The sequence below is a fragment of the Falco rusticolus genome, chromosome 9 (assembly GCF_015220075.1).
Source record: "Falco rusticolus isolate bFalRus1 chromosome 9, bFalRus1.pri, whole genome shotgun sequence".
Lineage (NCBI taxonomy): Eukaryota > Metazoa > Chordata > Aves > Falconiformes > Falconidae > Falco > Falco rusticolus.
In genome coordinates, this window is record NC_051195.1 from 35,032,588 (window position 1) to 35,059,887 (window position 27,300).

At 39.1% G+C, this 27,300-nt stretch overlaps 1 protein-coding gene across 5 annotated transcripts; it reads left to right on the forward strand.

Annotated features, from left to right (window-relative positions):
- The first annotated feature begins 930 nt into the window (after nt 1-930).
- CASP7 (caspase 7) lies at nt 931-25,519 on the forward strand. 5 transcript variants are annotated; one of them, XM_037400676.1, is made up of 8 exons: nt 931-1,048; nt 2,186-2,298; nt 3,972-3,974; nt 19,855-20,003; nt 20,884-21,012; nt 21,490-21,665; nt 23,122-23,260; nt 23,912-25,519. In XM_037400676.1, exons 2-8 carry the CDS (start codon nt 2,186-2,188, stop codon nt 24,133-24,135), a joined length of 933 nt encoding a protein of 310 aa, XP_037256573.1. In that variant the 5' UTR covers nt 931-1,048; the 3' UTR covers nt 24,136-25,519. The 5 variants fall into 5 exon arrangements, with proteins under 5 accessions (XP_037256573.1, XP_037256576.1, XP_037256575.1 ...); XM_037400677.1 differs by lacking the exon at nt 931-1,048 and adding an exon at nt 1,484-1,507; XM_037400679.1 differs by lacking the exon at nt 3,972-3,974 and having other exon boundaries at nt 2,186-2,302.
- Nucleotides 25,520-27,300: the final 1,781 nt, after the last annotated feature.

Sequence of the window (27,300 nt, forward strand, 5' to 3'; positions counted from 1 at the left end):
TGAAGTTTAGGTGCCACTACCAGTCATTGCTGGTGACTGCACAGTCTCCCTCATCTCCCCTCCACGCATTTACTTAAAGATCTACACATTTCCAGTGTCTCTGTTCTCCATAACAATCCATCCGTTACAAATTTGGAAGAGGTGCTGTCTTCTTGAAAAGAAGCAGCTAACAGATGGCATGAGAGGAACCATGGGATTCTGTTAGTTTGATTTTCAGGAGAAAACTTCGGCTACATATCCAACTGGGAGCTACAGGCATAATCGCACGAAGCAGAGACCGGCCGCAGCAGCACATGCAGACACACGGCAAGAGCCACCGCGCCGTTCAGACGTGCCTCCGTCACATGGAAGCAGTGACCTGTCGGGAAACAAAAGGCTGTTTGTTACCATGCCTGTGTTTTGTGCCAATTATGAGGCAGTTACACTGAAAAATGTCCCTTTGATGTAAATCTCTTCAGGTAGTGAATGTTAAACACCATGCACTGCTGGGTAGGTGTATGATTTTGCAGGATTGGAGCCCACATCCAGGAGTAATTAGCAAGACTGTGCCAATCTTCAGTCCACATCCTGGACTACTGGGCCTGACGCAATGGCTGCACAGTAGGGTATTGTAATTAGCAGAGATGCAACACACCGAGTAATTGGAAAGATAAGGAAATGCCACTCAAGTTTATACAGGGAAAAAATTTCCTTAGATCTAGACAATCTCGTGTCACCATGAAACTTAAGGCTCTTCTGTCGCGGGGGTGTGACAGAGCGCAGCTATTAAGAAGTGGTAATTTCCTTTCGGCAGTGATGAAGCCGTCATTACCGGCGAGGTGAGGGGGGCGCGGGGGCAGCACCCGAGCCCCCGCGGAGCGGCTCGCTGGGGAGCCAGGCCAGGCCCTCCCGGGGGCGGCCCCGGCGGCGAGGCGGGGCGGCCCGGGGTGGGTTCTGCCGGCCCGGGGTGGGTTCCGCCGGCCCGGGCCTGCCCCCGCGGGGCCGCGCCCCACCGCACCGTCCCGCCGCTTTCGCTTTCGCTTCTGCCTCGCCGGAGCCCAGCGCCAAGGCAAGCCCTGGCCCCTTCCCAGCCGCCTGTCCCGCCGCTCGCCTCAGCGAGCCCGCTGCGTCCCCCTGCGCCCCCCGTCCCGCCCGCCGCCCTCCCCTCAGGCGCCTTCCCGCCTTCCCGCGCTTCCCTGCCGCCCCTCTCCCGGCCACCCTCCTCCCTCCGGCCGGCAGCCGCGGGGCCCGGCCCGCTGCTCGCTGCCCTCCTCTGCCGCCCAGGGGCCGCGGGGGGGAAGGCGGCGGCTCTTCGCTTCGGCCCTTCGGGTGGCTGCGCGGGCTGCAGCCATTTCCTGGGAGAGGGCAGGGGTACTTGCAGTGGGGCTCGCCATGCGGGGGGCTGGTGGCCGTGGCGGTTTGTCCCCCAGTCGGGGCTGCGGGTTCCTGGCCGTGGGGCAGCCCCCGTGCTCCCCCTCGATGCCCACCCGCCGCCTCGCACGCCCCTCGGTGCTGTGTTGGTTTTGAGGTGAATGAATGCGTTCCAAGTTCACACTGGAGTAACAACAAAAAAAACCCAAACTGGTCGAAATACAGCAATTTGTGTGGGAGGCTGCTTAATGTAATGGAAATACCTTTTAATTTCCAGGGAACGCTGCACAACTGTTTGGGGTTTTTTTCCCTGAAAACTGTACACCTGTAATAATCATGAGAACAATATAAAATTAGTATTAAATGTTGTTATAGACAAACAGAGAAATGAAAACCTAAGCTGTCATCCGTGGAAGATAATACAGGAGCTCTCTGGGTGGCTTAGCTCTGGATAGGATTGCAGTTACAAATGTTTTGATACTAGTTGTCCTTGCTTTCTTCCTAACATACTTCTTACCAGACTATGAAAATTTTTCTGTGAATTAATCATAAGATCTTTCACCCTAAAATTTTTATTACTGTTGTTCTTATCCGCAGTTTTTTACAGCGGTGTGAGACAAGTCACTTTTGGTAGCTGACACAGGCTACTACAGAGGACTGAGCAGGTGCGGTGTCATGGCCATTCAAAGCCAGAAGTCCAAAGCCACTCTTACTTGATAAAGTATTAAACAGTGTAACAACCTCACATGTAGCTGGTTTAATGGTTTGGTTTACAGAGGTATTTCTAAAATGATAGCATTCATTGAGGGACACATACTTGCACTTTTATTTGTAGATGTCGGGAGATCAGCATGTTGCTCGCTGTACTGAAGAGGGAGGTGATGAAGATTGCAATGATATAGTTGATGCAAAGCCAGACAGAAGTAGCAGATTCTCACTTTTTGGCAAGTAAGTTACTATTTTTAATCCTTTTACTGTTTTGTCAGCTGTTATACTATACTTCTAAAGGGATTTTGGTGTTCATTTTGCTGAGTCCACAGTGTCATAGATGGTCTGGATAGGGAGATGGTTTATGTTGTATAGGTTTAATATACCTGCTCTGTACCTTAAAGCATCTCTCTATAGTATCTCCCTATAGGGAAATCTATAGTATCTCCCATAAACTTCATTTGGTAGTAAGGGACCACTAAGTTAATTTAGCATCAATTATAGTCCCTCATCTTAAACATTGCCCTTCGGTGGAATTGGGAATTAAATATGCCATTAATTATCTATTTTATTGCATTCAGCTCAGCTAATCTGCATTATTGGAATCCCCTGCTGACTATTTAAGGTTCTTTAAAGCTTGGACGTGCCATCTAGGTTGTAGCACAAAGAAGCCTCACTGAGTCTAAAGATGTAATCCATTACAGAATAAGTTAAAAGCCTTCCATTTTAAAACATAGTAGACTCACTGAAGCGTAAGCTTATATTCATTAAATGTATAGAAAGCAAGAACTATGTACTGCTTGTCTATACTTATGAAAACATTAGATAAATGTAATTGAAAATGCAAAAGATGAAAAAAGAACATGCAAAATTTACAAATACTGTTGAATGTCAGCAAATGGCTGCTTCGCTTTGTAAACCTTCAGTAAGTTTGCAAAGGACACCAAGTTGAGTGGGTGTGTTGATCTGCTGGAGGGTAGGAAGGTTCTACAGGAGAATCTGCAGTAATAGGCCAGGGCCAATTGCATGAGGTTCAACAAGAAGAAGTGCTGCATCCTGCACTTGGGTCACAGCAACTCCACACAACACTATGGGCTTGAGGTGGGGTGTCCAGAAAGCTGCCTGGCAGAGGAGGACCCCGGGGGTGCTGGTTGACAGCCAGCTGAACATGAGCCAGCAGTGTGCCCAGGTCGCCAAGAAAGCCAACAGCATCTTGGCTTGTATCTGAAACTGTGTGGCCAGTAGGAGAAGGGGAGTGATTGTCCCCCTGTACTCTGCACTGGTGAGGCTGCATCTGGAATACTGTGTTTAGTTTTGGGCCTCTCACTTCGAGAGGGATGTAGAGGTGCTGGAGCATGTCCAGAGAAGGGCAGCGGAGCTGGAGAAGGGTCTAGGGAACAAGCCCTATGAGGAGTAGTGAGTGAACTGGGGCTGTTCAGCGTGGAGGAGATTCAGGGGGGACCTTATTGCTCTCTACAACTACCTGACAGGAGGCTGCAGGCAGGTGGGGGTTGGTCTCTTCTCCCAGATAACAAGCGACAGGACAAAAGGAAACAGCCTCAAGTTGTGCCAAGAGAGGTTTAAACTGCATACTAGGAAAAATTTCTTCACCGAAGGGGTGGTCAAGCATTGAAACAGGCAGCCCAGGGAGGTGGTGGAATCACCGTCCCTGGAGAAGTTTAAAAAACACATAGATGCAGTGCTTGGTGCATGGTTTAGTGATGGACTTGGCAGTCCTGGGTTAATGGTTGGATTTGAAGATCTCAAAGGTCTTTTCCAACTTAAATAAATCTTCATGGATTTAGAGAGATTTTATTAGAGGTGTTTATACAAAGACTTGTATTTACAGGCGATGTTTTGATTTTATTTTTACTATTGGACATTCACATTGAAGTGAACAGCATAATTCAGAGAAAGTACGTGGAGAATATAAATTTTTTTTTGCTACTTACTGTATGAGTCTAACAGGGGTAACAAATCTGTAAGAGAAGTGAAGATAGTTCAGTCTTAAAGACTTTTGATGTGCTGTTAAGCAAATCACTTTGTCTCATTTTATCATTCTTCAAATATGTTTTATGATGTGTATGTATATTATTCATTTTTACAGAATCATATCATGCAAAATAGACAATGTAACATTTTTTTCTAAATCTTGCCAAAGGTTTCTTTTAAACTTTATAAAATGTGTGTTTTAATATCTGTATTGGTTGTCTTTATAAGAGGTAATAAGCTAATACTATTATTAAATTATACAACTCAAAGTTAATCATTCCTGAAGGAAAGGCAATAATCAGCATTTCTATCACTTTTTTCTATAAGAATTTTTTCCAATATTTTGGCTATGCATCAGTTTGAGGCATTCATCCTTTGGGAACTCCTTGTAGATACAATTTGAAACATTGTTCTTTAGAAGTGAAAAAATTGTGTAGATTAAATATGAGGTTGAGAAGATTCAAATTAGGTTTTGTAGAAAAAAAAATAGTCTGAGAAATTTATCAGAGTTTCTTGAAGAAGGTGATGATTGCCTAAAGAGGAACGAGTTGGTTGACAGTGAAGGTCTTAAAAATCCAAGTACAGTAACAAGGTCTTTGTCTTACAGAAACTAAAACTCTTTGGCTTGAAGGAAGATAGGAATGTGAGAGGATAAAGGAAGATGGGATATAATATAAAATTGTGACTGTATTGGAAGAGAAAGTGAATAGAGTGAAATGCTCCTTGTGCCTCACAGGACATTCAATGGAAAGTTCATGCAGTAGGTTTAAAAGAGCCAGTAAGATGTCATTTTCACATAGTGCAGAGTGCAGTTGTGGAATTTAAAGTCACAAGATACACAGACATCAAGATTTTAGATGAGTTCAGAAGAGATGAGATGTATTTGTGGAAGAAAAGTCCAGTAGGAGTATTGATGTTAAAATCTTTGGTGCAAGATGTTCCTAAATCAGTTTTCTGTGAGAATATGTTCTGTATCCAATTTCTTTTGTTTTCTTAAAACTCATTACCAGGCAGTACCAGATACTAGGCTAGATATACTTTTAGTTGGAACCAGCATGGTTCTATGTCTTGACTGCCAAGGCTTCATTTTGGTAACACAAAATTAATACCTGTCAAAGGAAATGTCTAGAAAGCTTTAGATTGACTACAATTTTATGGTCCCTTGTCTTGTTTTAGCAACCCAGTTTTTACTAGCTGTGCAGTGCTTTCAATGAAATTCTACATTGCATTTCATTTATTATTGTTTAAAATATATAAGTTTAATAGGAAAACAATTAACTTGTATTGTTAAATAAGCATGTTAATTTTAATTTAAGAGAACAGATCAGTGAGAAACTGGATTCAAAGCTATGCAGAAAGACCAGCTGTTTCCAGTAGCTTCACAGCACCAATTCACCATTCTCTGGCTGTGACTGGAGATTTATCTAGCAAGAGCAGTAAGCAGAAGTAAGGGAAAATCTTATTCACTACAGCATATTTCTCTCCAAGAAGTCTGTGAGCCTGCTTTACCATGGAGGCCACAAGTCTCGGAACAAGCCGTGGAGTGGGCAGGTTCTTTCGGCTGCACCACAGCTTAGGGGAATTACCTTCTCCTTATTTCCTTCTCTTTGAAAAAGTGTACTTAATTAATGTTGGTGGGGGAAATCTGTTGGTGTGGAAAAGGGTTGAAAGCATTAATTTTTGCATTAACAGTTGCTGGTGGTGTTTGGCTCAGGGCTTTGTAGCCACTAGATGGCAGGAGGGTATAAATTTTGTTTACTTCAAAATGTGGACAAAAATTGCGGGGAGTTGCACTCGAGAAAAAAGTTATGTTTCAGAAAGCAGAAATAACAGGGTATGCAGTGGCAAGCTTATGTGCAACAAAATTTTAAAACATGGTTGAACAAAGATTGAGCTGAGGATTTCAAACGGTTATTTTAATTTTTTATGTGATAGTTAGAAACTAATACAATTTTTCCCATATAATTTTTTCTTTTCTATGCTGTATGTGCTCCTGTTACACTTCTGAGGCTTTAGAAAGGGTCTCGCTTCTCTACAGAATGGCTTGTGTCTTCATTTGTTATCTTTTGTCTTTTATTGGAGAACTCTGTTAGGGAGATGGATAGCAGCAAACCTATTTTAGCATCCAGGAAACGTAATGTAACATGAAACAGAATAAAATTGTGGTTCCACTGTACTAAGTAGAGCTAAGATTTCTCTTACTAATGAAAGGGTTTTTTTTTAAAAAAAGCCGCATCTGAAAATTCCCAAGGCTTGGTAGACTTGTACTTACGCTGTCAATAATCATGAGTGTTTGTGGGCTTCAGTGATGAAGTGTAATGCAGAAGAGGGTGGTGGTTAGTAGTATCTAGGTTCCAGTTTTATTCTAATTTAATTGTATAGAACCATTTGTCCTCTGGTTACTTTTTATCTACTCCAGCCCTACTGTCTTATTTTACAGTCAATATTCCCCTTCTCATCCAGAAACAGAAAGCATTATCTAAATACGTATTTAAGAATTCTTACAAACACCTAGTTACAACTGAAACTGTGCAAATCTGTAGTGCCCTTAATGCAGAAACATGAAATATATTATACGAAAATCCCACTGAGGAATTTGAGAGATTTGTAGGGTGCACTGACACATAGTCACCAAGAGTATTTCAGCTGTTTAACACTGCAGACCCAAAATATCTTTAAGGTATTTATTTCTGCCTTAAATATATAGTTTGAGACTTTTCACTGTAAAGTTTGAGACTTTTCATTTTGATTAATTTGAAAGTTTTCTGGAAACATCAGTGTATATATTGTTTTCTGTAGTTCAATAGTTATATATCTACCAGGATTGTAAACTGGTATTTAGATCAAAAAGATTCACAGGTATGTATATTTTCTTTTCATTTGTACAGTGTTTATTTGGGATACAGGTCATCAAAGTGGGGAAGCACAGATGTTACCAAAGCTGTCTATTTCAGTTTCACTACCATTGATTGTCTCCCTGTAGCCCTGTTTCTCAAAATAAATAACTTGTCCTTCAAAGAGTAAATATTTACTTTTGAGATTAAGCCCCAGCTGAACCTCAGCTTTGGAGCTGTAACAGGTGTGGAAAGTGGTCTCTGTTTCAACTGTGGTCTTCTGTTGTTGTTCTCTCTTTTGGGGAAGCTATTTTCCATCCCCTTTTGATTACCAACAGCTTATATTTACTTGATTTGTGAGACACTGCTTTGCGCTAGAACTTTGTGAAGAACAGTTCACAGTGATGCAGATGCATGTATTTTCCAGAGTTGCCCATTTTGTATTTTGGGGGGCATTTGAAAACACTGGGCGTGATCTCTGTAATGGGTTGACCCTGGCTGGACACCAGGTGCCCACAAAGCTGCTCTATCACTGCCCTCCTCAACTGGAGAGGGGAGAGAAAATACAACGAAAATCTTGTGGGTCAAGATAAGGAAAGGGAGAGATCATTCACCAATTACCATCACAGGCAAAACAGACTCAACTGGGGGGAAAATTAATTTAATTTATTACCAATCAAAACAGAGTAGGGTAATAAGAAATGAAACCAAATCTTAAACACACCTTCCCTTCATCCGTCCCTTCTTCCAGGGCTCAACTGTACTCCCTTCCTATGTGTGTTATCCCAGAGGCGCTACCGCTGGCACTGATGGGCTCAGCCTTGCCCAGCGGCGGGTCTGTCCTGAGCCGGCTGGCATTGGTTCTGTTGGACATGGGGCAAGTTTCTATAAGCTTCTCACAGAGGCCACCCCTGTAGCCTCCCTGCTACCGAAATCTTTTAAACCCGATACACTGATCTTATAAATTAATTGCTTACTTTGTAGAAACAGTACTACTGCTAGCACCCTATGCTTATGAAGAATCTGTATTGGCCTCCACTGCATGAATGTCAGCTGTTCCTGCCTTGAAATCAATGTGTTCAAATCCGAATGATGCCTTGAATGATAATTCATCTTTTTATCATAACTTTTGCAGTTATAAAAATGCAGCTCTGTTACAAGTTTTTTTCAGTGACAGAATATTACAGATCTTTAAAAAATAAATATTGCTAAGAAAAGTATCTCTTTTATCCTTAGATAGAGTAAAAATAGCAAGTTACTTTAAAACAAGTAACAGCAGATGGATCATTATCTGAAGTTATGCTCTGGGCTGCAACTCAGAGGTCTGTACTGAGCTCTTGGTTCAGCCTCACATTTCCTTTATGTCTCTAAGCAAATCGCTGTGCACCTTAGTCCATCCTGTAAGTGGGTGATGATCTTTCCTTTCACTACTCTAACACAAAAGTCTAATTTTTTTTATTATTAACGCAATGTAGTTTTAATTTTGTTTGGAGTTTGTGGGTTCTGCTTTGCACAAGCTAAATATCAGTGTATTTCCCCCCAAAGCACTGGACATAAAATTTCAGAAGTAATAGGTTCTGACATCGATAGTCTGTTAAAGTTAATTCCTACAAAGACAATAAGGAAAATTTAATGTAGAGCAACATGGATGTTTCATTTTTATTACTCTCTTTTAAGCCAGAGCTTGGGGTTTTTTTATTATTGCAGTTTTTGTTAGATCTGGGACTCAATCACTGAAGAACACTGCAGGAGTATTTAACAATTAGTGAAAATCGTGATTGGTGCTTGTACTTTCCCCTGGATGTACCACACAGGAAATGCCCAAATATCTTGAAAAAGCACCTAGTCTAATGTGTAAGAACTCATTAATTTGCAGTCAGTATTTCTTTCCAGTCTCCTTACAGACTTTATCTCGTGAAACACAGCAAACAGTGGGTTATCTATAAACTGTATCTGTAGCAATCACAACAGTGAGTCAAGTATCCTAATTCCTTTTTAGTGCAGTAATTTATTTCCTTCATTACAACAAACTCTGGGCTGTCATCATACAAAATTTGGAGGAAAGCTATTAAGTAGTGTCATTTTTAAGCTTTCAAAGGAATCAAAACCAAATTAAGCCAAACGTATAATAAACCAAATCTGTTTAAGGTAAATATATAAGAAATATCATAGAATCATTTAGGTTGGAAAAGATCTTTGAAATAAAGTCCAACCGTTAACCCAGGACCGCCAAGTCCATCACTAAACCACGCACCAAGCACTGTTTCTATGCGTTTTTTAAACTCTTCCAGGGATGGTGATTCCACCACCTCCCTGGACAGCCTGTTCCAATGCTTGACCACCCTTTCAGTGAAGAAATTTTCCTCATACCCAATCTAAACCTCCCTTGGTGCAGCTTGAGGCCTTTCCCTCTTGCCCTGTCGCTTGTTATCTGGGAGAAGAGACCGACCCCCACCTGCCTGCAGCCCCCTGTCAGGGAGCTGTAGAGAGCAACAAGGTCCTCCATCTCTAGAGGCTGAACAGCCCCAGTTCCCTCAGCGGCTCCTCATAGGGCTTGTGCTCCAGACTCTTCCCTGGCTCCATTGTCCTTCTTTAGACATGCTTCAGCACCTCTACATCCCTCTTTATATAGTTCTATGAATTAGAATGCAAAGAGGTTTTGTAAACTGTGTGTTAATTTGCATTATTTACTTAGAAATATTCATTGTCTAAATATTGTACTAATGGCAGATCACAGATCAGGTTTTGAGGGAAGGAAGAAAGACTTACTACAATGTGACGTCTGCGTCCCACCTCCATCTCAAGATCTGCTGTATTTTCCTGCCCTCTTACATAGGAACGGGGATAGAATCAGGGCGATGGGAGCGTGTTTTCCACTTGTCAGCAAAGGTAGATCAGGCCTGCATGACCTCAGCTTGCAGGGTGATAGCTATGAGGGTTTGAATAGCCCCATAGAAAAGTCCAGCGTGACCCACTGCTGACACATGCAAATCTTTGGGCCTGAACACAGAGAGAATCCTGTTTCACTCTGCAATGTAACCCTGAGCATGGTGGGCTCCTAGCATTAGCAAAGAAGATTAGACTTGCTCTTGAGGACAAGCTGAAGCTGTTTTCAGATGCAGTGTGGAGTACCATTTGATGATGAGCCAAGGTACTGTAGAATGTTATTTATCTCCTCCTTTCTCTGCCACCTGTTTGGAAATCTCATGAATGAATACCCTGAAAGAGTTTACTTTCAATGCTTATATCAAGCTAATTATAACTCTACTGGCATTTTGCAGTTGCTACTCCTAGCCAGAATGTTATCTGAGAAACAGTATTTGGAGGGGGTTGCTTTATTTTAATTTCTGTTAATTGCTTTTAGTACCTAATGGTAGATAAGAGAGGCTTCTTTTTTTTTTTTTTCATATAGTTGGTAGTTGTCTATGTATATTATACTACCTAGGATATGATCATGCAAGATTTCAGTTTCTAGAACACCCCTGGAAGGTATGTACGTGCAGGTTTTCTGGAAATGAGCAGAAAGCCTTTCAGCAAACAATATTCTTTATTTGTAAACTGTTACCTTTTGAATGTTAATTGAATATTATGATGCATACAGCGTTGTGAGGCCTGCACAGCAAATATCATCCAGCTAATTAGGAAGCTGAAGCTGAATTACAAATTGATGGTCGAGAGTTTAGAACTTTGTTTTGATCTTCTCTGCTGCAGGCGTTACACCACAAAATTGTCATGTAGGTTGTAAGTTCTACTTGTTAAGTGCACAAAGACTAGGATATTGCTACCTGTTTCCAGTTGTCCTGGGCTGGGTTTCTCTGTTTTACAAGTTCTTAGAGAAGATTCTCCCTCCTAATTGGAGAAGGGTCTGAAATCAAATGGGACAAAAAAGCTACAAGAGTAACACAGGGTCTGAAAAATGTCATGTAGTGAGGATTTAAAATGTATTTAGTTTCTCTAACTAAAGTTTAAAGATAATTTGCTTGCACTATGCAAATATATAGTGTACTATACAAATACATAGGCGATGGATGGTCAGAAGATAGGAGGCACCTTTTGTAAGCAATGGATCATTTAAAAAAAGGCTGGATGTAAATCTAAAAGATGTTCTGCAGTTTAAACAGAAGCTGCAGGTTTATAGTAACTACTGAATAAGGGTTTGTGGCTTGCTTTGCAAGAGATCAAATGAAAAGTGTGTTCACGCTCAGGTCAGTCAGTTACTGCAATTGGCATGTTGTAGCTCACTAGTTGATTTTGTTCATCTCTGAGACTGTTGGAATTGTGAAGCTTTGTGGTAGGTGAGGCCTTACTGTGATTGAAGTTAATACACTTTAGATTGTAGTTGCAAAGGTACTTAAGAGTAGGTATAGTTCACCTGAGTAGCTGCAGTGTGGTAAGCTGTGATATTGACTGTGATAAGTCAAGGTCCCAGAGGCCTTTAGGGCTATAATATACTTTGGGGAAATGCCATATTCTGTGGACTGAAACCCTGTCATTTTTGCAGATGATATTAAATAATCCTTTGCAGGCTGTAGTGGTTTTATCTTTTCAGGGACGCTATGTGCGGTAAACAAAGAATATAGATTCTGTTTCTGGACTGAGAGCCATTGTAAAACTCCATAGTGGACAGTAAGAATATCTTTGTTTCAAGCATTTTTTCCTCCAGGAGGCACATGGCAGTAAGCTACCTCACACCCTCTGGACATAAACATTGTACAGATGTACAAAACAGTGGATTTTGAAATCATTCTCTTGTTTACTGTACACTACTGGCCCCCTGGAAAGAAGACAATCAGCAGCTGTTTTATGAAATAAGTTTGTTTAGGCTCCATTTTGTAATGGAAAAACTAAGGCCAAGAGCTAGGAAGTTGTTTTGAAGTTATTCAATAGCAGAAGCAGGATTCACACTCAGTTCTCTGTCCAGAGCACAACCAAGTGGTTCTTAGTAGGCAACAGAACATATCCCCCCAGTTGAGCATTTTGGTTTGTTTAATACTTTTCATCAAATTAAGCAAGTAAAGAATAGCTAGCATATGATCTTAATAAATATTTCCATGGCTTGTGTTCTACTTTTGGAAGTGATATAGCATGTTCCAGGAAATGCCAGGATTTCTTTAAAAAAATTAAAGCATTTTATTTTGCACATTTTCTGCAAAATCTGTAATAGTATTGCTACATATGTCATAGTAAGATCAAAAGTAGGTTGTTAGTATGATACTGTTTTACTGGATGAATGAACTCTGTCCTATTTTGGGCAAAGAATTTGTTAATGATAGCTTAGATTCCTCCCAGCTCTATTATCTTGATCAGTTCAAGGAAATTATCTCATTATTTACCGAACTCTGTTCTTTCAAGACTGCTACAGCAGTGTTTGCTTTTCAAAATTAGTGTGCTTACAGTAATAAGGAGGGCTTAGGATATCAGTTCCCAAAGAAACAAGAGGTACTGTCTCTATTAGCTTCCTCGTTTCAGGTTCATTCAAACAAAAGGCTTGGCCTCTAGTGACTTTTAAACTGGCGTTGTTTAGTCAGCTGACAAGCTACTTCCAAAGGTGTCCTGAAGAAGTCGGGAACTAATTGGCAGTTCAAAAAGAAGCTGGAGGCTCAATAATTGCTGTGGCCCTGGTCTGAGAACAGATACAAACAGGCATTATTTTACTGCCTGACTAGTCCTGTTGCTTTTAGTAGGCCTGCTCCCAGGAGAAAAGAGGTTGCATTCATCAGGGGCTGCGGTGTTCATGTAGCCCACTTGCTGTTTCCCTTTATTCCACCCTTTCCCCAAAATGACTTTCAACGTTTAGGCCCTTCAGCAGAGTAGTATATGAAGATGTAGGGGTTGCACAGACTTTATATGTCATTGATAAATATGAACTTCAGGCTCCAGTATTATCAGTTTGGCATGTTTCACCATAATTTAAAATTTAACAGGCAAAACAAGACTATTAGAGGGAACAGAAATCTAAGACCATTTGACTGTTTGTCATGTTTTGATGTTCTGGGGTCTTTTTTATATTGTGTTGTTTATGTTTGCTATTCTAAATAACAGCTGTCAGTTTTCATGCCTTTGGTGTAAGACATCTCTTTGCCATGGTAAGCAGCATAGGTGAAACATGTTTAGATGCTTGGGGGGAACTTTTATCTTCAGTTTTCTAGGACCACTTTTCTTCTTTCTTCTAAATGAAGACTTCCTGTTATGTTGAAAAGATTCTGACACTAATATTAGAAAGTTTTTTCTTTCAACATTTATCTGGAGCATATTTAAAAATAGCCTTCTAAGGGCTGGTTATTTTATTGGTGCTAGTCTGTCAAAGTCAGCAGTCATTTGCTAATAACTTTCAGTAGGGAAACTGAAAGTATGCAGTGTTTACTTGAACTTCCTTCTATATAATTAGTATTGCCCCTTTTTCCTCAGGAGATATTTTGCTTCAACTATTAAGCTGTTTTTCAGTTTATCTAGTGGCATATAATTTGAAGGCCTAAGTAACCTTTGCTTAAAAAAAGATTGTGAGGGGAAAGTATTTATTTTCTTGGTTTACAGTTACATTTAACCTCTTTCAAAAGAGTCCTTGGTAAGGTGTTACCTGTCTGAAAAGAGAGAGGTGAAAATTGCACCTGCCATTGGAGTATGTTCAGGAGAAAAGGTTTGTGAGCCCATAGTGTGTGGCAGTCAGTTTGGAAACGGGATTGAGATGTCCCAAATGCCAGTGTCTTCTGCAGTGGCTCCTGTTAATGTTTATCTTGGGTTTCACTTAGTATTCTAGCAAGTAGCCATCTTAACATGTGACTCAGGATCTCACCATCAAACGCAGTGCAATACAGTTGTAATATTTGGTTTAGCCCCTATGATTAATGCTTAGTCCTTATACCATATAATTTATGTTTTCTGATTTTTAACAGTAAAGGAATACTCGGTTTTATAAAAGACAGTTCAAGCAGTGACACATGCTTCTTGTCCAGAAATGTTGCTGCTCTGCCAACCTGATGCAATATTAACAGGAAAAGGCAACAGGATAATCTGTTATTTGCATGCAGCTCTAAATCTGCGTGACACCTTACCAAAATGGATCTGACAAAGAACAAAGAGTTTTCCTTATGGAACTTAAGATCTAAAAAGCTTTAGTCAGGTTTAACAAGTGTCTTTTGCTTGTTATTGCCAATAGGTTTCAAGAGAAAAAAAAAAAAATTCAAAGAGGAGAGAGTGTACAGTAATTAGAGGTGTACTAAATATGGTGAAATTAGACTGGATTAAAAGTATTAAAGCTAGATAAAAGTATTAAAGCTGGCAGTACGAAAAGAAGGTTGTGTAGGAGTAAGACATATTAATGCATGATCATCAGAAAGCATCAGACATGAATAGACCACTAATTATTGAGACTATGGTAGAAACATAGAACAGAAAGAACGCTGAACCTTGATTTGTCTAATTTATGAATTCTGTTTCCGTATCACTTCTTTTGGAAGAATAACTCTGAATTGGTCTCCAGTACACTCAGTTTTACTACACATAGTTTGGTGATGCTTTGTGAATTCAAATGTAATCCTCTGCATTTTCATTGTTTCCTGTTTATCCTTTAACTACCTATTTTTTTTACAAAATGAACCCAATCCAGGATTCTACCTCAGGAGAGCAAACATAGTACTTGTGATGAGCAGTAATCACAAACACCATTTATACTGTGCATGCAATAATGGAAGGGGGGGGAGGGGGGTTAGACAGAAAGAGCAGCATAGAGCCACACAAACTGCATAAAATTAAATCAGCAATATAGGTATGTAAGTTTCTTCAGAGGTCTTAAAATTATTTGTATTGTAAATCAATGGGGAATTTATTCAAAGGAAGCCTTTAAATAGGTCCCCAAATGTAAGACTCACGAGGGAAATGTCTCAGTTGTTTGTAATACAATAAAGAGCATTTCAGTTTTAAGACACCTTGCATCCCACCATATTAAGTTGATGCAAGTTCTGGTGGATGTCAATGGATTACCTGAGGTTTCTACTATGGACTCTGTCACTTTACCTCTGCTGCAGTCTTCTTGCCTGGACTCAACAGAAAGGCTGACAATGTGACAGAAACTAGAATAAAACTATTCTCCAGTGCCAAAAAGCACAGGGACTCCAGATGGGGTCCTGAAATGTTGTATTCTGTAAAGACAGCATGTTTTTTAAGGCAATTTTTCTTTTTAACAGAAACCTGTTAACAGTCATTCAAAAATGATATATGATTGCACAATGCATTAAAGAAGCATGCCAGAGTAAAAACTATTATAATGTTCTGTGTATTCCTTATGAAGTAAAGCCCACTGAAATTGATAGAGCAAGATAGAGTTCTCTTCTTTTGTGTGTGTGTACTTCAAATAGAAGTGAATGTAATCAATTTAGCCTTTTCCACCCAATTATGAATGGCAGCTTCCTTAAATTGAATAGTATCTTAATTGTAGAATTATTTTTTACGCTTACATTTTGCAGTACAGCAACAAAAGTCCCTAACTTTCCCAGGAAAGGGATTATAGCTGTTTGCAAAGCCCACATATCCCTCTGTAATACAATTTTTAGAGTTCATTTTGATTAACACATTGATTTCCTCTTAGAAAAGCAAACAAACAGGAAAAAAACAAATGGGAAACTCCTCCCATCCTGTGATGTGATGGCGATGATTGTGAAATTTGTCTTTATTCAGCTAATCCTCTGTGTGTAAGGCTATTTAAGTGGCTTCTTTTCCAGGGATATCTGTTTCTTCTGTGTGCTGTCACATTGATTTGAAGGCCAAGCAGCTCATGTTTTCAGAAGAGCTCTGTTGTCTGTCAGTTACTATCATCCTCTTTTTAATCATTGTTAATGTTGATGTTTAGTAAATGGATTGGTATAACAGTTTTTACTCTGGAGACTTTTTCATGCACTCTTCTCTTGAGACCTTTCCCTGCATTATGCTACTGCTCTTCTAAGGGGAGTCCATATAGCTACAGCAGACCAGCCCTTTTAGAGCAGAAGGGGTTTTTTCCACTCACTGGCTACCTGGCTGTAGCAGGTGGGGGAGATGATGAGAGACTGCAACAAGCAAGGAAGCCATTCTCCTGCACATGGCTTCTCAGTATGTTGGATGTCATACTAATACACAGTGGCAAAGTAAGTGCAGGGAGATGCCAGTAGGAAAGAAGCAAAAGGAGAGGAAGTATCAGTTGCTAAGAGACACTGCTTTCAGGAAAATTGTTATTGAAAATAATCTTTAGGTATAATTAAATGTTAACAGAGGTATTTTTGTCCCTAAATCTTGATATCCATACATACTGACATCAAAATTTACCCAAAGTGTAACGGAAAAGAAAGTTTGTTGTGATAAGTAGCAGTGCTTTAGACAATCAGGTTCACTACTGGTGCAAGTGACTTTGACAGAATTTTAGCCCCCCATGGTGGTAAGAAATTTGGCCTTTATTATTTAAAAGTTTGGTAACAAAATCATAAATTGTATAGGTAACTTTACATTTGAATTAATATTTGAAAAGTGTGAAGCTGATAATAATGGTTTTCCCAGAGCTGACACTGACTTGATGAAATCCCATTCCCAGACATACTGTTGTCAAACCTAAGGCCTGGATTTAGAGACACAGTAAAAGTGAAAATGTGCGAGCTGTATGAGGGTGCCAGAGTGGAGTTTTAGTTTTGCTGAACTCTTCACTCCAGAGAGAGAACATGAAATGTGTGAGAGCACTGATAGGGAGAATATTTCTGTCTAAGGGAAAGATCAGTTACTGCTAGTGGAATAAGGAGTTATGGTGTAGCTGTAATTAAAAGCTGAAAAAAAGAGTAAGCAGTCATAAAATTCAAGTTTCTATTTAGTCTGGGCAAGTTTGAATCCCAAAAGAGGGAAACTGAAGACAGTGGATGTCAGAGAAGCAGGATGAAATAAAACTAAGCGCAAATAGTTTAAAACATTTTATAACACCACACAGCTAACCTGTGGAAGCCCTTTTGGTAAATATGGTGGTTAGAAAGCCTGGTAAGAACAAGAGCAGTAAACATTTATATTAACAAGTGTCCAGTTCAAAGCTTAGAAAATAAAAAATTAGCTGCAAAGGTTTAGGCTTTCAGTCATAAGCCAGCCTGTCACTGACAAGGCATTTCCCTGAAGGACTGATCAGTAGATAATTATTACTTTAGTAATACATTTACATTAGTCATTATTTGCATTTATGTTTACATTAGTCATTAGTACAAGGTCTGACTTAGCTTGTTGAGACTAAAGAGTTGTACCTTTATACTGTCAGTTTAGGCCAGTCAAGCAATTCCCATATTGTGCTATGTTGGCACAGAAAAAAAGGAATTGTCAAAGAGCAACTTGTGTTGGGACTGCAGGCCCAAGAGATGTATACTCCACAACCTTTGTTTCCTTAGTCATTCTGTTTGGACACGTACCAAAAGATTTCTGGAACTTTTTGTTGTCTGCCAGTAAAGAAATTATATGTGTGACCTTACAAAGCATGCTGTGGTTGCTTAGTATCTTGTTAGCCTGTTCAGCTTGGAAGGAGTCTTTAGGACAAAACCGTACTACCCCTCTGTAAAGGAATGAGGAAATGGTAAGAGCTATGTGTGCCACCATGCTGATGGGGATGGTCTGTGATATTGGACATTGGCCAACGCAGAGCTTCTGGTGTATTTTTGGGAATACCAGCAGAAGGCCCAAATCTTTCTGCATGAATGAGTGCAAACTAATGAACTCGGAAGCAAAGCGGTTTCAGAGAAGTTGTGTGGCAACGATATTGTGCCGCTTAACCCCAGCTGCACTTTTCAGTGAGACTTTTTGTAGGGTCACATAGCTGCGCGAGTTCTGCACTAGAATTAGATCGCTTCCAGCACTTCAGGAGAGCAAATAGTGCATCATCTGCCCCAAGTGTTCACAACTGCTCATGGGTTGAACATAAACAGAAATTTGTGTACAATCCTCTTGAAAATACCCTATTGTGTGCAACAGCCACTGTTAGTCATTCAGCATTTTCAGGAAGTCAGTGAAGCCCGATAAATCTGTAGAAACTTGAATCCAGTGTGGGCTAAGGAAATTAGCCTCGTCATCGACCTGAGTGGTTATTTGTTGTTTTTAAATTTCTTTTTCTCCCTTTGCCAGAGTGCTGTCTAGTGATGTAGGACCAGGGGGAATTTTAGGCTAAAATAAGAATCCAAGACCTCTTTGAAAGTCAAATGTAATATTAACATCATACAGTTGTGTATAATTCTCTAAAATGTTAAAACCTTTTCTTGAGGCAAAGGATATTTAATTATTTCTCCCAGAGCCCTCAAGAAGCAGTATGCAAGGAGAATACCAATACTTGTGATTTGCCAGAAAAACACTGTACTTCCAGTGTATCAGACAAAATCCTCAAGTATGTATGATTCAATGTCTTGTTTTGTAGTATCTAAGAAAAGTCTGAGAGAAGGGGATACTAGGATGGTCACATGTAAAAACAGTACAGAGAAAACCTGCCAGGTGCAGCTATTTAATTTGGCCCTTTATAAAAGAACATGAGGACGCTGAAAGATAAGAAGAAGCTGTTAAAAAAATTAATTGCAGTAGCATTTAAACACAATGAATCATCTGGAGAAGGTTTATTATAGTTTCCAATTAGTCTCATCCTTTAGTAATAAAAGAGAGGACACTTAAAGCTAAAATACAATTGTTAAATCAGGTAGGTAAGGAAGTGGTTTACATAAATAGCATTTAATCAATTCGCACCAATCTCATGTCTACAGGCTATTATTGAAGCAAATAGCTTAGTAATTCTTTAGAAAGATGTCAGAGTGAGAATAGTGAAAGTACTTAATTGAGATTATGGGGAAAATCTAATTTTGTTAAAATCAAACTGTATTATACAGTTATTTGTGCTGCAAAAGTAGGTTATGTTTTCCTCTCAGACATCAGTAATAAATACTATTTGGTCCAGCGTTCTGCTTCCAATAAGAGAGGTACTGATAACTTCTGCTGCACTTTCCTGAGTATTGTTTCTACCTAGGCTTGCTTCAAAGCTTGTTTATAGTCCTGAGGTTGAATCAGACACCTTATAAGCTCTCATTGGCCTCAGTTCTGCTTGAGGAGATCTTAGCAAATTTTGAAGCCGCCTGCTTGGACCAAAAGTCCACGTCTAACAGCAAGTACTGCTGAGTTCCTCATGTTTATACTCCAGCTGTGCATGTTGGCTGTAATTGATTTGTTCTTAATACTTCATTTAGAATAAATCAGTGAGCAAAGTCTCTGCTATCCCTTTGCATCTCTTTCTAATCCAATCTAAGACTCCCACACATAGCAGAAAGATCAGTACACAATTATATTAACAGAAAACATTTGTAGCTCATTTTGGTTTGGTTTGGTTTGATTTTTAAGTGAGCTTCAGGTATTGATTACACTAAAATGTGCTTAAGTTTTTTTGCATAGGTTCAGACTGATGTTTGGCAGTCTAGTTCAACACATGAGCTGCTCACATCAATAACCTTTATCATGAGAAACTACCTTTTGCTCAGTCTTTTCCTAATTCAGAGAAATTAGGAAAGATTGTGATTCAGTAAACAAGTCCTTTCACATGACTGGGTGAACTGCATATCTTCTTGTGCTTGGAATAGTTATTAAGGGAGTTCTGTATGTCCTTCCATGGATTATTCATGGTGAAAGTAAAGTATGTCCAGAACCATCGTTTGCAAAAGTTTACTGCCAGCCTGACTTCATGGTTAGGCCATTTGTTTTATCTGTGGGGCAGGACCTATGTATACTACTGTTGGTTGCAGTTCAGTCTAGGGTCATTTTACCATCATCAGAATCCAATCACATACAATAATCACTTCATGCAAATCACGAGATCTTTATGCCTGGATCATGAAAATAAACATTAGAGAAGAAAAAATATCAGGTAGGGCTGCCAAATGGTTTGCGTTAAGATAAATAGGCACACTGCATGTGACTGGCCACTAACAATGATTTCATTTGATTCACCTAGAAAAAAGAAGAATGGAGAAGAAGAACAGCCAAAGTCCTCTCTCAGTAATCAGTACCGAATTGTTACACCCACATTCCAGTATAATATGGACTACAAGAAAGTTGGCAAATGTATTATTATAAACAACAAAAATTTTGAAGACAAAACAGGTAATGTTCTTCCTTTGATAATACTTACTACAGACCAGAATTTTTATACTTTCATTAATGAATAAGCATTTTATTTTTAGGACATGGAATTTTAATGAATCTATTTATCTTTTTTAAGAAATAGTTGTTACTACAATTTATTCCTGTTCTTTAACGGTTACGTTAGAGTGGCTTTTTGCAGCTTCTTTGCAGTATGTGTTTCAAAGAGTATGTCACCTTGCTCCACCAACTTCCAACTAAACCTTTGTCCCAGAGTTTAAAGCTGTGTTGTTAAAATTTGAACTTCAGCATCTGCAGCCCATGTTCTAACTTCTCTGTCCCTGAGCTGCAGCTTTGTGCTACAAAACTTAGTAGCTGTAGGTGTGCTCTGCTCGCACTCCTGCATTTAACTTTTCAGACCATGTACGGTTTCAAAGCAGATACTTGTGGTCAACTTCGTAGGTCTTTTCCTGTATATTTGGCAAACATACTAAATGAAGTGTTTACTCCACATAATTTATATCGGTTTCTTTTATGTGGGTGTCATAGGGACTCTTTTCAACAATTTTTCCTTGGGGTGCTTTAGGCATATGTTACACTGCATAACCAAAAGGAGATAGAACCATCCACAGAGGTCCTATGTTGCAAGGTACTAGAGGCAGGCCAGCATCTTTCTGGGTAAGATAACTTGTTAACACCGAACCTTGCATTATTTTGCATTAAAACAAATCTCACCCTTTGTTCTCAGTGCTGAGAATACTGTTAGAGGATTGTTTTAAAATCATGTCACCATGACATTGTTTTGGTTTAGTAATTATAAACCTAAAAATTTACCTTTGAACACGTGAGTTATTTTGAATTGTGTAATGTGCAATCAACCATATTCTTTGTTTTCTGGCAGGAATGGGTACACGCAATGGCACTGACAAAGACGCTGGAGATCTAGCGAAGAGTTTTAGAAATTTAGGTTTTGAGGTTTACACATACAATGACCGAAGCCGTGATGATATGGAAAAATTACTGAAACAAGGTAAAAATACAGAATCATAGAATAATTTAGGGTGGAAAAAACCTCTGGAAGTCGCCAAGTCTACCCCCTACTCAAAGCAGATCGTATTGGAACAGATTGCTTAAGCCCTGCTACATGCAATATTCCGTATAGCAGGATTTGGCTGAATGGATTAGGCTTAATTCCACACCTCTTCCTCCAACATCATTTCAGAAATACACAGCTTTCTTGTTATGTTAGGTGAAGTGCCTGTTGTATTAGATGGAGTCCAGCCTGTTGACTCCAGTGGGCCGAACTCAGAGTCAAGTGAAGGATGTATTCATGTATTCAAGGTACTCATCACATCACTAAAAAGTGAGTTGTGTCACCTTTGTCCATTCCTCCTTGTGCCTTCCAGTAGAAGCCCAATGTATATTTAGTCTCAGAAAAATGTGTTTGCTAAATACAATTTTCATTAAAATGTTGCTTCCTTTTGGCTAAGAAGTATTTGATTTGCAGCTGCTGAGGAGAACCACAGTGATGCCGCTTGTTTTGCCTGTATCCTTCTAAGCCATGGGGAAGAAGGGCTCATCTATGGCACTGATGGACCCATGGCTATCAAGAGTTTGACTGCACTATTCAGAGGAGACAAGTGTAAAAGCCTTATAGGCAAACCCAAATTATTTTTCATTCAGGTAAGAGCCCTATGGTAGACATAATGTCCTACTGCTGCACTGGGGAAAACGTGCTATGTTGGTTGCCTGCTGTAGAACAGCCCTGTACATTAACTTACAGAATCTTGCTGGAGGTTTTGTAGAAACGTGTTTGAGAGAAGTGGACTATGGGTGACTTCCATTGTTTGTTTTGAAAAGATAATTGATACGCAAGATTCACAGATGTAAACATGTTCTCATTGTAATTTTGTACATGGCTTCTCTTTGTGTGTGGCAATATATAAACTTAAAAACAGAAACGGAAACTCCCTCTTGTTCAAACAGACCTGAGGACAGTACGTGATTATCAATAGAAACACTACTGTCCAGGTCTCTGAATAAAGGCTGTCTCTACCAAATACTGCTTTCTGCTAAAAGAAATATTTTTTTCTCTCCCTCAGTAGCCTAAAATTTTATATTATTGCATTAACATATAATGAATTGTATATTATTTAAGCTTTTAAAGACAGCTGTTTGAAACACCATGGGTCTGAATTCTCTTTTTTATCATAGTATTATATATGTATGGGAGTTGCAGCGGATGTGGTTTTCCCTAAGCTGTTCCATCAATTAATCCTCAACCTCAAAGTGAAAACTGTCTATTTTAGACTCTTCACACTACTAAAGTGATGTTTCTCTTAATTACAAGTTTGAAATGGGTACTTCATTGCCTTTAAAATTATCTTAATAAAGGCAACCAACTCCTGTTATGTAAGCCCATCAGACATGCTGGTTTTTGCAAAAGCTGTCAGTCAAAGCTGCTGATCAAGAGCTGAAACTTGCCAGCCTGGACTGTGGTCCCCATGTGCCCTTTAGCTAAACCCCATGATTAAGAGGAAACTAAGAATAAATGGAAAAATGTTAAAAATGCAATATACTTGAAAAGGGTGGTCAAACCCTGGAACAGGTTGCCCAGTCTCCATCTCTGGAGATATTCCAAACCCAATTGGACATGGTCCTGGGCATCTGCTGTAGCTGTCACTGCTTGAGAAGGGGGATTGGGCTAGATGATCTTGGGATGTGATTTTGATTTTGTTGTTCTGTGAAATGTAATGCTACAGCAGTGCATGTCAGGAACCAAAGACAATGTGTAGTCCATGTAAAGAAAATGTCCAGAAGTCACAGTGCACAAGAAATTATATAATAATGGAGTGCTGAGGATGCCTGTAGACTACTAAAATTAATCATGGTTAGCATAAGCTAATGCTGACTTGGTATTTTGACTGTCCACTGGGTTCCACAGTCTGCAACACAGTACTATAGATAAGTAATTTTATCACTGAACAATTGGATGTCCCTCACAATTGCACTTCTGCTTCTAATACATGCAAAGTACTGCTTAAACCTGTATTGATTAAAAAATGTTAATGAATACTTATTTTTATAACACTTAGTTTCTCCTTACTGAATAATTTCTCTTTGTCTTCACTGCTTTCAGGCATGCAGAGGCTCTGAATTTGATGAAGGTATACAAACTGACTCGGGACCTGCAAATGACACTCTGGAAACAGATGCCAATCCAAGATACAAAATCCCAGTAGAAGCAGATTTTCTGTTTGCGTATTCCACAGTGCCAGGTAAAGAAAAGGTGGTCAGTGTGGGGACAGAAGCCAAAAAGCATCACCCATATTGATTTATTGTAGACCGACCCTCATTGATGATACATTGTACACTGATGGACAAAACGCCAAGGCCCAGTGTATGTTGGGCCAGTGTGTTGTATCCACCTCTTTTACTCTAGTTACAGTGGCAATGGGAGAAAGCCCAGATTTGGCAGGTGAGAAGACACAGACATGACAGATGATGAACTCAGTACTACTATTTTCTGGGAATCGTGCCCTTCCATGTCCCAGTGTAGAGAGTATGTTGAATATGTGATGAAAACAGGAAGGGGAACAGTTCCAGTACAAAACTTATTCTTCAAGAGGAAGAACATAAAATCTTACTGCTTGCAGTTTCCCAAATGCAAAAATACAGAATGGTACTTCAATAATGTGAGGTTTGGAGAGTTAATACTCATTCTCCACTTTAATGAAGTAGGATATGTGACACAAATGATGAGAATTAAACTTTCTGTGTGGTCATTGTTACTCTTTGCCCAGAATCTTTCACACAAATTAGTACATATCTCTCTGCCATTCCGTTCTTCGACACAAGATAATTAAAAAAAAAAAAAAAAAAAGAGGAAAAATAACCCTGTGTACTTTCTTATCTGTCTTTTCTGTAAGGTTATTACTCCTGGAGGAATCCTGGAAGAGGCTCCTGGTTTGTGCAGTCTCTGTGCTCTGTGCTAAATGAGCATGGAAAACAGCTTGAGATCATGCAGATCCTCACACGAGTCAACTATGTGGTTGCCACAAATTTTGAATCACAGTCTGATGATCCACGCTTCAGTGAGAAGAAGCAGATTCCCTGCGTGGTCTCCATGCTCACTAAGGAACTTTACTTCTGAAAGCACATTTTAATGCAGCTGGTGATGAAAGATCAGCATATGGTTTTGGGTGGAGATTTGATTATAAACTGGAGTAACACATTTTTATTTACAGAAATGTAATTACGCTAGATTTTTATATTGTGTAAGCTGGGGTGTCTGATGGATGGGCAATATGCAAGATTTTAAAGAAGAAATAAAATGCTGTGGGCCAACCTGACAGCTAATACTAATTCTGTATCTTGATTCCTCTTAGTGTGGCTGTCATGATTTGTGGCTACTGAAGATGTTCTGAGAGTCAGCTAACTGACCTGTAAAGGTTTATTCCAGAAAACAGATTGTAAATTAAGAACAAAAAAAATTAATCATGAGACTTCATCTTCTCTTTCACTGCTAGCTCATGGAACCGTAACTTCCTCGGAGATATCCAAAGAGCATCATATTATGGGTATGTCTGGTGATGAAACAGTTTGTAGCTATTTTAAGGTGTGTTTCTTAGTCTAATATATTCATTTCCTTTTTATGAACACTATTAATGAAGAGTAATGGTTGCTCTGTGCCTTATCTGGAAGTCAATTTATTTAGTTATTGCTCTAGCGTAAGACGGATAAATAAAAAAAATAAATCAGTGTTTGTAGATTATTGACCTGAATAGCATGGAAATGTAACAAATAGAAAAATAAAAATGAAAATCTTTGTAAAAATTTGGCAAACTGTAATTGGATGATACCTTAAGTGCCATTGTAAAGCTTTTTGCCTTGCATACGGCAATTAACTGATAGAATGGCCTGAAACAGTTTTTCTGCTTACAGAAACAAAAGTCTGCTTGTTGATTCAGAAGTTTTGAACCAACAGAAAGTTAATGCCAAAGTTTTATTATAAAACATTAAAATTTAATGTTGAAATGGTAGAATTACATGTCCCAGTAACATCTGTATGTTTAGATATAGCTTCTATTTGTGAGGAATTTTGCCAAGATGGGAAATAATACTTGAATCAGAAACCAGAAGTGCCTTTTTAGCGACTGTATGGTCTTGATTTTGTATTTTGGAGTTATGTTGGTGATGTTTATATTCCTACTTTTTATATTTTCTTTAAAGTTGGTAGCTAGCTCAAAAAAGTAAGTTTAGTGATTTGGTTAAATTGATAAATGGATCAGTTGTTCACCCTTTTTCCAGTTAACGTACTCAATACTCTTTTGAAATCTTCTAAGAAAATAAGTGCATACTATTAAAGCCAAGTTACAAAATTAGTAAATTAATGTTGTTACAAATATTTTGGCATATTGAGGTATATATTTTTTTCCATAAGTCAAATTTATAGTTATTTGAATTAAATGAATGATTGTTTTATGGACGTCTTGAGCATGGAATCAATAAAGACCTTTTTTTTAATTTCCTATGAATATCTGCATGTTTTTCACTCAGTCTGGTGAAGTGAAAACCAACCAAAATACATCCCAAAACCTCTCTCAGCCAAGAATGGAGATGATCTTCAACAGCTTTTCAAGATGAGGTTTACAGTGTCAATTGAAAAGTAGTTTAGAAAAGTAAGCTGACATTGGGTGGTTTGGGTTTGACAGACCACATGCTCTCTAGGAGTAAACCAAAATTATTGAAAATATTTTAATGGAAATATCCTGGCCTACCAGCACTTAATCTTGCCCGGTGTATAAAATGTCTTTATACAGTAAACTGTACAGTGGTCTAGTTCATATGAAAACGTTCTTCTTATTACTTCTGGCAAATAGCTCCATCTTTAACTGTTTTCTGGCACCAAAATACTCCTGTGTTACTGTGAGAAATGTGTCCGGTCAACATTTCATTATTCATTACTTCTTTGGAAGCTCTTCCATGTCATTATAGTTCCTTAGTGTTTATTTGCTTAAGGTTTAGCGTGTTTTTAAATTGCTGTTAACAACATTCCCGTCTCCAGAACTATCCTTTTATTCAGATACATTGTAGCTCTGAAGCCAGAGAGCCTTGGGAACAATAAAGGAGCAAGTAGGGGCTCTGAAATGAGTAATGTAGGTTTTTAAAATAATGCCAAGGAGTGTAACAGCATTACAGGTAAGGAGCACATTTCCTCTTGTATAGTGCTTTTTTCTCAAAGGTTCTTTGAGAATGATATTTTATTTTTTAAAAAAGCTATAGCAAATTTATCTTGACTTAGAAGCATTGGGAAAATATAAAACCTACTCAAAATAGTCCCTGGTCCAGCCTACAAGGGACTGCTGAGAAAGAATCAGATGAGTTAATATTAGTGAGTTTCCTCTGTGACTAGGAAAAGGTATTTGCCCTATTGGACACAATACCTAAAAGAAAAAAAAAGGTGGATAGATGGGGTCTTTATCAGATTTTGTTGTGTATTTACCATGACAGCCCCTAAAGGACAGCTTGGGAATTTCCAACTAATAGGTGAAATGGTAGCTGTCAGTCTAAGAGAAAAGGCATAGTAGTAATGTTTTTTGGAGCTTTTAAGTGCTGTAATATGGCAAGCCAACAAGGCGCACTCAACATTTGCAAGAGGTCTCCTGGTAGACCAAAGGTTTCATGGGAAAAGATGATAGCATGGCACAAAGGAGCACAGCAATTCTACTGCTGACAGTGGAAGGAAGAAGTTGAGGCTGAATCTTGAACAACCTGCAGGCTGGTTCTAGTATATGAAATATACAACGGTCAGTGTGAAATACCTGAAGACACTGTCAGAGAGGGAAGCAACTTGGAAAGACAACTCATAGTAGTAATGAAAGAAAGAAAAACATTCTCATGTGTCAGGCCCAGTGCCTCTCCTAGATGCAACATTGCTTTAGATCATATCCAAAGCCCACTAATATTATTTAAGAAGAAAATTTCCCATCGACAGGTATCACATCTGACTGGTGCTGTTTACATGCTGAGGGCTGTGCCAGATCAAGAGCCTGAAGGAACCCATCCAGCATAAGGCAGCCGGACCCTTTCACTTGAGGGACACCAGGTAGCTGAATAGTGACTTACAAGCTGTAGGGCATTTTAGCATTTTTATTTTCTGCCTAAAAGCAATTCCTTGCCATCTGTAGGATTAGCCAAATGATTTGGTGTGTAAAATCATTATCATTAATGATATACTGGATGTTTCTTGAGAGAACCCAAAAAATTCACCTATGACCAAGACAGACACTGACCCTACAATGTCATTACATAGGTA

Coding starts and splice junctions, on each gene's coding strand:
- CASP7 (XM_037400676.1), top strand. CDS start 2,186: ATGTCGGGAGATCAGCATGTTGCTCGCTGTACTGAAGAGGGAGGTGAT. Junction 20,004..20,883: donor AAATTTTGAAGACAAAACAG/GTAATGTTCTTC, acceptor GTTTTCTGGCAG/GAATGGGTACACGCAATGGC. Junction 21,013..21,489: donor GGAAAAATTACTGAAACAAG/GTAAAAATACAG, acceptor TTTGATTTGCAG/CTGCTGAGGAGAACCACAGT.